This window comes from Tupaia chinensis, unplaced genomic scaffold (genome assembly GCF_000334495.1).
Source record: "Tupaia chinensis unplaced genomic scaffold, TupChi_1.0 Scaffold149658_1, whole genome shotgun sequence".
Classification (NCBI taxonomy): domain Eukaryota; kingdom Metazoa; phylum Chordata; class Mammalia; order Scandentia; family Tupaiidae; genus Tupaia; species Tupaia belangeri.
In genome coordinates, this window is record NW_006209503.1 from 1,260,392 (window position 1) to 1,271,928 (window position 11,537).

Below are 11,537 nucleotides of genomic sequence, written 5' to 3' on the forward strand. Positions count from 1 at the left end.
CAGTGTGAAATAAGGTCCCTCCCATGACAGCGACAGCTGCGGTGATGCTGAATCCCCTGCAGTGATGGGACGTGTTTCCAAACGAATTAGTCATCAGGGCCAGATCGTGAAGAGCGAGGTGTATCGTAAGAAGAAGGCTCTATCTTTCTCTATGGACAATAGAAACCACTGAAGAATGGTATTCCCCAGAGAGTTGTGATCGGTTGGCAATTTAGAAAGCAAACCAAGGGGAAGAAATGAAATCCCCAGCAAGGAGACCAGCAGGAGGCAGTTGTCAAAGACAAGGCAAGAGATGCAGAGGGTCAGGACCAGCAGTTGGCATGATGGCTATGTCGCTGTACTCCCACGTAGTCAACCGCAGTTCGAGTCCCGGACCTGGTGGCTTAAACTCATGCCAGGCGCGTGTGCGTGCGTGTCCAAGATCCCGAGAGGAGAATGGAGGAGAAGGGATTGCGGCGTGGCCATCCTCCCTGGGGGGTGATTTCTCGCTTTCTGTCTCTATGTCTCTCTCTGTCTTTCTGGCAAGCGCATGCACCCTATAGCAAAAACCTCTCCAAAAAAAGAGAGAGAGAGAGACGCAGAGGGTCTAACCTGACAAGCAGGACTGACATGATGGGAAGAGGGAAAGGGCAGGGGACGATCATTCCCCAGGAGTGGTGCGTGGATTTGACAGGAGAGGAAGAAAAAGGAGCACAGGCAGGCCCCAACTGCTGGCCTGGGTCCTGGCTCTTTTCAGAGTATGACCGAATGCAGAGGAGAGGCCAGTCAAGAGCACTGGAAGGTGCCAGTTTGGGGTGGCTTGGGACATACAAGGACGTCACAGTAGAGAACCGGGCATTCAGCTCTGGGCCGAAGAGTCAGTATCACAACGCACAGCTTCAGATGGCGGGGAGAGCTCAGGCAGGGGCAGCATCCTGGGAGTCACTGAAACTGTAGAGGCCCTTGGGGTGCCTCAGAAAAGGGGAGGAGAGTGAAGAGAGGACTTGAGTGTGGGGCTTAGCATTTAGTGATGGGCAAAGGAGAAGCTACAGGAGACCGGGGAGGAGCACCTCGGTGAGAGTTTTATGGGGGGAGGGGTGTCTCTGCCGTGGCTACAGCGCCTATGGGAGAGCAAACAGAGCAGGAAGTACTCGCAGGTACTTGTCGAGCCTGGCAGCTAGGTCACCCGTGACCTGGACAAGGGCGGATGCTGACAGCAGGGTCCAGGTGGCCCACGAGCTAAGGAGAGACTTGAGCTTTTAAGGAAAGCGCCCAGCGCTTGAGCACTCCCAGAGATGCAGGCATCTCGCTCCCTTGCTGCGTGTCCCCGCCTACGCCTACTGTCAGAGAGCTCTGGCTGGGGAAGCCATCCTTACAGAACTAGTAGGTCTTCCTCCAGCTTCTCCCCTCAGCCCAGCTCGGCCCTCGAAGTCCGCACCAATTGAGCCTGTACTCCTGCCAGGAAATAGCTTTCTTGCTTTGTTCTCGTTCTGCAGCCTGAGCCATGGAGGAAAATGCCCCCCTTAAAACTCTCACATCTGGGACCAGCAGTTAGTATAATGGCTATGTCACTGGACTTCCAGGTAGTTGACCACGGGTCGCATCCCGGACCCGGTGGCTGAAAACTCACGCTGGGCACGTGTGCATGCATGCCCAAAATCCTGAGAGGAGAATGGAGGAGAAGGGATTGCGGTGTAGCCATCCTCCCTGGGGGGTGATTTCTCACTTTCTGTCTCTCTGTCTCTCTGAGTCTGTCTGGCAAGCACACGCGCCCTATAGCAAAAACCTCTAAAAAAACCTCTCACATCTAAATGTTCCTCCTCAGTCTCCTTCCACCCTTCTGCCTTTTTTGTTTGCCATAGGGCACGTGCACTCGCCAGAGAGACAGTGAGAGGGAAAGCGAGAAATCACCCTTCAGCAGGGATGGCCACACTGCAATCCCTTCTCCATTCTCCTGGGATCTTGGGCATGCACATGCACACACACCCCGGCATGATTTTTAAGCTGCTAGGTCCAGGACTTGAACCGTGGTCAGGCCTGTGGGAGTTCAGTGCCTTAACCACCATGCCACCTGCTGGCCTCTTCTCTGCCATCTTTAAATGCTAGTATTTCCAAAGTACCTCCCCAGCAGGTCATCTCTCCAGCATTGTTGCAATGCTCAGGCTCCATAGACCTGCTCGGGATGGATCCTATTTAATTAAAACCGAGCCTGTTCTTCAGTGACAGCGGAGTCTGTGCTTCAATCGCTCTTCATTCCTTCCATTAAGTCAGTGGTTTTCCAGCCTTTAAAACCGCAACCCAGAGTAAGAATGTGTTTCCGTTACGGCCAGTGTGCATGGATCTGTATAACTGAAAGAAAGCACTCCTGAATCAACACTTGGCCTTAATATGCTAGATGCACTCTAAGATCTTCCACACTGTTCCTCTCTATCCTACTCTGTTTCACGTTTTTAAATGCTGGTCCTGATCCACTCCAGGAATTTCACAGTTTGCAAACTGATGTAATGACCACCAGGCCTTCCCTCTAGCCTGCCTTTCATGGCAGATGGAGAACTTGCCTAGTCACTCGGAGGTTGGCCAGCCATGGGAGAACTTGAATTTCGAAAGTAGCTCTCGGAGGAGCCAGTCTGCAGTGGTAGTTTAGACACTGTGGAAGATAGTATTCTCAACTGGACTGATGTGAAGTGTACTCATGTTGGGTAAAATCACTTTACAAGCTAAGTAATGTATAGTGATTGAATATATAAAATAAATCTAAAAGAAAGAAAGACAATAAGTCAAGAACCAGAAGAAATAATTATTGAAAAAATAAAAATAAATCATCTCAAAATGAAAAAATGAAGATAAAGAAAGAAACTGTGGAAGGGAGAATGGCTTGCCTTTCAAATAACTTCACTGGTTATTTAGCTACAGTACCTGTTAGTTACTCCCAAGATATTCAACAGCCATGAGGATTCATGCCATGAGGATGCCCCTAGGGGAATGCCCCTAGGGGAGGATGGATGCCCCTAGGGGGCGCTAAGAGCACCTCTTGGGTGAGACATTTAAAATCTCCCAGTTTAGGAGCATGTTCCTGCTTTTCTTTTTCTTTTTTCTTTCTGTTTCGTTATGTTTGTTTTTTGCTCTATGGCATCTACGGCAAGAGAGGGAAACAATGAGAGGGAAAATGAGAAATCAGCTCCTGGGAGGATGACTGCACCACCATTCCTTCTCCTCCATTCTTCTTCTAGGATTTTGTGTACACTCACACATATACCTGGAATGATTTTTATATCACCAGGTCTGGGACTCAAACCCTAGTCAGCTATATGGGAGTCCAGCACCTTAACCACCAAGCCAACGGCTCACCCTGGCCCTCCTTTTCACACAGCCCACTGTTTCCCATCCGACTCTCATTCCCAACCAGACAACTGACTGGATTTGAGCTTCACTGGTCTCTATGCCCTTTTCAGGCTTCCCTGGAAGAAGAGCCCTTTCTAGAGAATCCCTGAATCATAGTCCCCTCTAGATCTTTCAGCAAAGAACATTTGGGGACGTTTTAAACTTTTTTTTATTTCTAACACTCATTAAAATATCTTTTCTGCTTCTGCCTAGGAAGATCGAGGATATCTGAATTGACCTTGACTACACATAAGGATGTCTCCTGAAGAATAGCAGAAGTAGATGCGTGTCTGCTGAGGTGCCCGCTGCTGCTACAGACACTTGAGTCTTCCCAGCCGTCTCCTGAAGGGCTTATCCACTGCACACCTGCAATGAACCAGGCCCTGGATGGGGCCTTGGCTTCACCCTGCTGAGCAAACTTCATCCCTGACCTTGAGGCGCTCACACCCAGTGTAAAGATGAGTGAAGATCTGTGGGTCTCCCTCACTCCAGAAGAATTTGACCAACTCCAGAAATATTCAGAATGTGAGTAGATGACTGACAAATCAGGGATGGCCCTTCCTCTTGGTGGGAGAGATCATTGCTGGACAACATGGCCATGCAGTCATTGCCAAGACACCAAGAACAAGGTTGGGCCTGACAGCTTGTATTTCTTTATAAGCACAGAATTAGTGTCTTTAACACAAAAACACTATTACCCTTCGGCTCTATAAATACTACCTTGCTCACTCTAGAAATTTGAATCTACATGGAAGAAAACAGTAGGTTAAAGGTCTAGGAAACTCCATGGAGGTTTGGGAGAACTTCCCCCCTGTGAACTGCTTTCTCCCATGGTTGAGCTCACACTGTGTGTATCTGCTGTTTTTTTTTTGTTTGTTTGTTTGTTTATTTTAAGCCTGAATTTTCCACCTCATGTAAGCATTTTCTCAGATTAGTTAAATGTCTTTATAGCTAATTTTGAAGAGCTGCAGTCTTTATGGTTAAAATGTTACTCAATCTTTTTTTTTTTTTTTCAGAGAGGTTTTTGCTATAGGGAACGTGTGCTTGCCAGACAGACAGAGAGAGACAGAGAGACAGAAAGCGAGAAATTACCCCCCTGGGGGGGTGGCCACGCCACAATCCCTTCTACTCCATTCTCCTCTTGAGATCTTGGGCATGCACACACGCCCGACATTATTTTAAGCCATCAGGTCTGGGACTCAAACCGCGGTCAGCTACGTGGGAGTTCAGCGGCATAGCCATTACACTAACTGCTGGTCCCTCAATCATTTTCTTTCACATACTTTGCATTTGGACCCGAAGCCTTCTCTCAGTAAGATACTGAATTCTGCTCTGTGTGTGTTTCTTGACTGTTGTAGAAAGCCTTCACTGTTTCCCATGAGTCGTGCCCAGGAACCGTTTCAGTGCACCGAGACATAGCGGGCTGAGAGGCTGTTGCGGACCTCCGTCCGACCACCCCGCACACTGACACAGTGACCGTCACCTACCGTGCTGCACGCTGACTTCTCCAGAGCCCCTTGTCCTACCCCCGCACACTGACACAGTGACTGTTACCTACCATGCTGCGGTGCTGGCTTCTCCAGAGCCCCCGGTCCCACTCACTGCTGCCTCAGCCCTATGTTCTAGTTGCTTCTCCCTCCACGTTACTCGTACTGGTGCGTTTGTGAAGCACTGGGCCTCTAGTACACTGCAGGGCCTGCCGGGTCCCCTCTGACTGTCCTTTCAGCAGCCCCTTCCCACATCCCACCTGGCAGGCAGCCCGTGTCACAACCCTGGTGTGGGAGTCAGGGAATCTGGCTTAGACCACCGCTTCACCTCCCGCTGTCTGTGAGGAGACCACCTTCACATCCCTAAGGCTTCGCCTCCATTCCCTGTGGTGGGAGGGTTGGACTGTGCCCTCCCTAGTCCCTTCTGATCCTCACACCCAGTGACTCCTCGTGCTCCCAGGTCAGCAGGCTTCCACAGGGTCCCTGGTCTGTCTCCCTCCTGGCACCCTGGAGCCCGAGATCTCGTGTCTGACCTCAAGGGGTTTAGAGAGACTGTGAGATACATTGACAGGAGCCAGGACTGTACCCTCCAGGGTACATTCAATTCAACTCAGCCTGCTCTGTAGGTCAGCAAAGTACTAGGCCCTGTCAGGGATGAAAAAGAAGCATAAAGAAAAGCTTACTCTTGGGGAATCAGAATCTCATTAGAGTCAGAAATGTGCTCATGACACAAGCTTAAGGCAGCCTGCAAACAGCTCTGGGAAGGATGGCTGCTCAGCTCGTAAGCCAGGAGGGCGTCGGACACCCAGGAAAATCGGTATAAGAGCGTGTATTACATCACTGGGTTGTGAGCAAGGTGTCACCAGGTGGATGGCTTAGACAATGGCAATCTGTCGACTCAAAGTTCTAGAGGTTGAAGTCCGGCAGCGGGAAGTTGGCAGGTGGGTCACTCCTCAAAGATGTGAGAGGATCTGCCCCAGGTCTGGACCTGCAGGTGGCTGCGTTGTCCCTGTGTGTGGACCTCTGTGTTCCAACGTTCCCTTCTTACAAGGGCGCAGTTGTACCAGACTGCCCCTATGCCCCCTGCTCCAGTGCAACCTCACTTAACTAATCACATGTGCAACAACTCCGGGTAAGGTCAACCCCAAGGTACAGGGATAAATGGAGGAAGCACAGCTGAAGTAATAGGATTTCCTCTATGGAGGAAGGAGTTTCCAATGTGGGAAGTTGAGGGGGCAACGGGAGCAAAGGGAGAGGGCACAAGGGCAGAGGAGAACAGCAGGTGTCGGGAAGTTCCAGACTAGACGGAGAGAGGGAGCGGGAGGAGGACATGGAAGCGTGGGGGCAGCAGGAGGCCTTGGGCTCTGCACACCAAGGTGTGGGCCTCAGGCCAAGAGGGCAAAGTTCAGAGCCGTGAATTCAGAGAACACACTCAGGGTGTGTTGGCCTAGGGAATTGTCAAGTCAGGAGTCAGAAGTCATTGGGTCAAGTTCAGACGGAGCTGAGGAACCACGCGGGGCGGCGTGGTGGTGAATGTAGCTCTGACCCAAAGCTAATTTGCAAGAAACTATGGTGGAAGTGGCATCTAAACTCATAGGACAAAGAAGTCATCAAAACACCGCAGAGTCCGAGTCTGTGGGAAACGGCAGGGCTGGGGACGCAGGGTTGGGGAGGTTTGGGAATGCTGATTTTGAGGTAGTGGTGACACGCCCACTTACACACTTTGTGTCAGGCTCCAGGGAACCAGCTTGGAATGCCACACAGCTCCAGCCCTCAGAGAGCTCACGTGAGGGAAGACAGCCAGGACGCAAACGGTGATGTCACAGAATGGCAGGTGCCCTGCACGAAGGGGCTTCTCTACCAGGTGTTGTTTTCAGACTCCAGAAGCTCTGGGAGCAAGGAGGAGGAGGAGGGGCACTCCAGCGGGAGAAGTGGCATGGAAAGAGCAGGGAGGTGAGAGGGACATCGTGGTAGCTTCTGAGAACTGGGAGACGTCCACGGCTCAGAGCCGAGAGTGCATGTGGGGTGGGGGTGGCAGGGAACTGAGGCGAGAACCCCATCTGGGAGCATCCTGCTTTCTAAAGGAGAGGCCATCTCCTGGTGCCCCAGGGTGCGAGTGGGAATGAGAGGGTAGGCTACACAGGTCCGGCTTGGGAATCATGAGGACACTGCATGGGGGAACAAAGCAAAGGAGTGTCAGGAGAGGAAGGGGAGGTGGCCACGGCCCTGCAGGTCACAGCCTGAGACGCTGGGGTCAGGACTTCAGCACATGATTCGGGCACACGTGGACCTGCGACAGAGGGTTTAGAGGACAGGGCACGCTCTCAACCGGGGGTCAGGGAAGGGCGAGTCAGAGAAGGACTCAGAAAGCTCTGCAGGGAAGAGCGCAGACTCAAGGGAGCTGAGGGGAGGGTTCGGACACGGCGAAGCAGTCGAGGCAGGGGAATGACGAGAAGCCAGAGAATTTAGTAGGAAGGGCTCTTCTGTGGTTTGGGCCTTTCCTCCGATTGTCATCTTTGCCCTCCTCTGACCCTTCCTCATGTTGCCCATGTTCCAGGACTGGACGAGGCGCTCTGGCTTCAATGTCCTAACAGGAAAGGATAAAAAGATACAATTCTTAGAAAATGATTAATCCTCAGCAGAAACCCTGAAGAAGTCACTTCCACCAATTTTAGATGCATTCTGGAATTCAGCTGGATGGCATTGCCATAGCAACCATTCTTCCATATCCACATAAACAGGAGTTTTGCGATAGCAGAATGATGAGTGGACAGCCTGAGAGCTGAGCGCCCTCTCCAGTGGGTTAACAGGTAGCAGAGGCTCCCAGGGTGCTCCCTTTACATCGTGGGAGACCTGCACTGTCTTTGCTGGCCTTCTATGGCTGGGGAAGCCACTTCAAAACTGCTCTTGGAGACATACGTAATTATTTTATACGAATACTCACATGTACACACAGACGAGAAATGTCTAAAAAGTTCACGGACAAGGCACATTGCAAAAAAAATATGCATGGATTGTACAGAATTGTTTGCACCGAAAGCTCATTTTAATTCCATTTTCCACAAACGTTTTGAGGCCCCACCATAGAGCTGACAGTAAGCCTAAAGCGAATGAACAGTGCACAGTGCTCATCAGAAAGTTGCAGAGAAGTGGTGCCATGCTCTACGATGCTGGGATCGTATAGAAGACTGAGTTTGGTTCCCCTGTCAGCTTGTACACGTGCGCACCCGTGTTGGGAGCTGCAGGGGAATCCAGGTGCCTGCCTTTATCTCTCTTTCTCTCTCGCATGGGAGGAAGAGGAGCATGCAGGTGACATGGTAGCTAAGGTGCTGGATCCCATATGGCCAACTCTACATTTTGTGTTCCGGACCCAGCGGCCTATAAAACACACCAGACATATATGTGTGTGCATGCCCAAAATCCCAAGACGAGAATGGAAGAGAAGCGATTGAGGCATGGCCATCCCCCTGGGGGAGTGATGTCTCACTTTTCCTCGCTCTCTGTCTCTCTCTAGTGAGCACATATGCCCTATGGCAAAAAAAAAAAAAAGTCAAAAAGAAAGAAAGGAACTTAAAAAAAGTCTAATGTGATATTCAGGAACTTTTACTGTGAAATAAAGCAGGCTGGCCATGGCGGCTCTAAGTAGCATGTGATACCCTGCTGCTGGATCCACTCGGAAGGTTGGGATCCACTTCGGGCTGATTTGTACACGCTGGGTACACACAGGTGCTGGTTCGGAGGCTGGGGGAAGGTCATGGCTGAGACAGGTCAAGGTCTCTCTCTCTCTCTCTCTCTCTCTCAATAAGCTTTAAAATATGTATCTCGGGACCAGCTAATGTAATGGCTATGTTGTTGAACTCCCATGTGGTTGACTGTGGTTCAAGTCCCAGACCCGGTGGCTTAAACTCATGCCGGGTGCATGTGCGTGCGTACCCAAGATCCCGAGAGGAGAATGGAGGAGAAGGGATTGTGGCATGGCCATCCCCCCTGGGGGGTGATTTCTCGCTTTCTGTCTCTCTGTCTCTCTCTGTCTTTCTGGCGAGCGCACGCGCCCTATAGCAGAAACCTTTCCCCAAAAATAAATAAATAAATAAATAAATATCTCAATACACAAATACAATGAAGTAAATGTTTTGAAAACAGAAAGATAAAATTCAAAGCTACCCGTGATCCTAACTCCCGGTGAAAACCACTACTAGCATATCTGTGTATAATTGTAAGTATAAAACAAATATTAAAACACACATCCACACATCCATAAATCCAGTAAAGCCACTTGGGAATACACATGCTATGCTATTTTGAATGCTATTTTTTCACCTTCACAATATATCCTACCTATCTATTGCTGTGTCCAAACGACTTCAGGACTTGTGGGTTGGAAGGACAGCTGGTTTGTGCTTCCCGTGAGTCTGTAGGCCATGAATCTGAGCAGGACGCAGTGGCCATGACTTATCCCCCCTACCCAGGCTGGGCCTCCAGGCAGTAGCTTCACTTGATTGAGAACTAGCCTGGCTTACTCACTCTGTCTCCTCCGCAGGCCCCTCTCTCCAGGGCGTTTGACCCGCCCATGTCTGTTCAGATGGCCTTTCTTTCTAGAAGGAGAGCCTGGCCCTCTGGCGTGGTGCTCCGAGAGCATGAAGAGCAGTCAGGCCTGTTTCATACCTGCACTCAGAGGTCTCCGAGAGGGATTTCTTCCACATTCCACTTCCCAAAGCAGCCCCAGCCTGGCCCGGACTCCGCAGGAGGAGGTCTGGACGCCATCTCACAGAGGAATGGCTCACACGCAGAGGGAAGGATTTCTGACGCCATCTTTGGAGACACAATACAAAGGCACTTCCAACAGTTTCTGGAAAGCAGGGTTAAAGTACAAGTTTATTTGGGTGCAAAAAAAAAAAAAAAAAAAAACCCTGAAAATCTTTATTTTTTTTCATAATACACATTTTCTATCCTTTTTCTTTTCTTTTCAGTTTTATCAGAGGGTGTGCACTCACCAGAGCGACAAGGAACGTGATAAAGTGTCCCCTCATGAGGGATGGTCATGCCACAATCTCTTCTCCTCCATCTCTTCCCCTTTTGGGCTCATGCACACAGACACCCAGCGTGTTTTTCAAGCTACTAGTCTGGGACCCAAACCACACTGTCAGCATGTGGGGTCCAGCAGCCTTAACCACCACACCACCAGCTGGCCCTCCATGAACTGTGTAAAGATCTTTAGATATTATGAGGTATTTCTGTATTATCCAGTGCTCTTTAGAAGCATGGTTTTTTAGAGCTGCAGAGGTTTCTTTCGAATCCATTTACGTTGTTTTATTTAACCAAACCAGTGACTGCTAACTTAGGATGTATTAATAGACCCATAGTGACTGTGAAGGCAAAATGACATCCTTGCTAATACTGACCAGACCTCCCTCCAGACTGAGTGTATTTCTGGGCAGCACAGTCTACAGTGGATAAGGACAAGCTGGAACTTGCTTGAGAAATGCTACTGGCAAGGTGAGGGGCCCCACAGCCTAATTACGGGGAAAAGAAGATACTGCACATACTTGGAGAAGGGGTGAGTGAGGGAAGGGCTCTTGTGTTGAAATAGCTCAGAGCTGTTTCTGGAGAAGAGGTGTTGGATTCGTTTTGGATGGCTTCATGAGGGAGACATAGGGGCCAGGCGATGGTGAGGCAGTAACCAACTGGACCCACAGGAAGGTCTAAGGCTTCCATCCTGAGGTCTCCCTCATGCCAGGGCTGTGATCTGGACTGGCTGAGACTGGGGGTGGATCACAGCAAATGACCCCCAATTTCTCATTCCCTCTCATGGGAAAAAGAAATAAACTGTAAAAAATGATATTCTAGGCCCAATGGGAGGAGATTGTAGGAAGGAAGACTTTATAGCATGGAGTATATGAATTCCTAGTGGTCAGGTCTGTCCAGGGTAGAACAGACTCAACTTAAATGTGACTGAATTTCCTCCCCTGGGACTGTCTGGGTAGGGAGGTGGCTGAGACACCGTGGGACCAGAAAGAACATTAGTCATCTAATTGGTTGAATGACGTTTTGTAGCTCTTTCAGTACTTAGTTTCTTTGTGTAAGCAGATTTCATTTCTACCCTGTAGGGCAAGCTCCTGAAGGAAAGTTTCCTATTGACCCTCCTGACCCTCCTCCTAACAATCCTGGTGTTCACTGGGGATGGGAGCAGTTTTTTGTTATGTTGTTGTTGTTGTTGATTTTTTTTTTAAAGTTCCATTGTTTATCAAGAATAGAAAAAAGAACAATGAAGTATCCATTTGACTATTTATTATCTATGAAATTAAACCATGCATTTCCTCCATCAGCCGGTGTTTGCTTAGAAGGTGCAGAATTTTTTTCAGATAATAGAACTCTTAACTCTCATGGATTTTGACCCCTATCTATTCTACAAATGAGAGCTCAGCACCCAGGAGAGCTCAGTGACTTTGCCAAGGTCACACCGAAGGTCAGTGGTAGAATAGGAATTAAAACCAGTCTCTTGATACCTGTGCAAATTCATTTGTTTCACATTTGTTTCAAGTTCAGTTTCATTAAACAAAAAGTACACTTTGGTGCTCAACCTTCAACTACACATTTCTTCCTCTCCATATGTGTGTGTGTGTGTGTGTGTGTGTGTGTGTGTGTGTGATATATTATATATTTTATAATTTTATGAGAAACCCAAATTTT

At 49.3% G+C, this 11,537-nt stretch overlaps 1 protein-coding gene across 3 annotated transcripts in view; it reads left to right on the forward strand.

Moving 5' to 3' along the window:
• DGKG (diacylglycerol kinase gamma) overlaps positions 1–11,537 on the forward strand; it is a 235,291-nt gene that overhangs the window by 41,159 nt on the left and 182,595 nt on the right. For 2 of the 3 annotated variants that reach the window (XM_006171475.2, XM_006171477.2), the window contains exon 2: positions 3,574–3,885. In XM_006171475.2, coding sequence (XP_006171537.1) covers positions 3,819–3,885 — 67 coding nt within the window. In that variant the 5' untranslated portion in view covers positions 3,574–3,818. The remainder of the gene's footprint in view (positions 1–3,573; positions 3,886–11,537) is intronic. The other variant, XM_027769454.1, reaches the window with a different exon arrangement.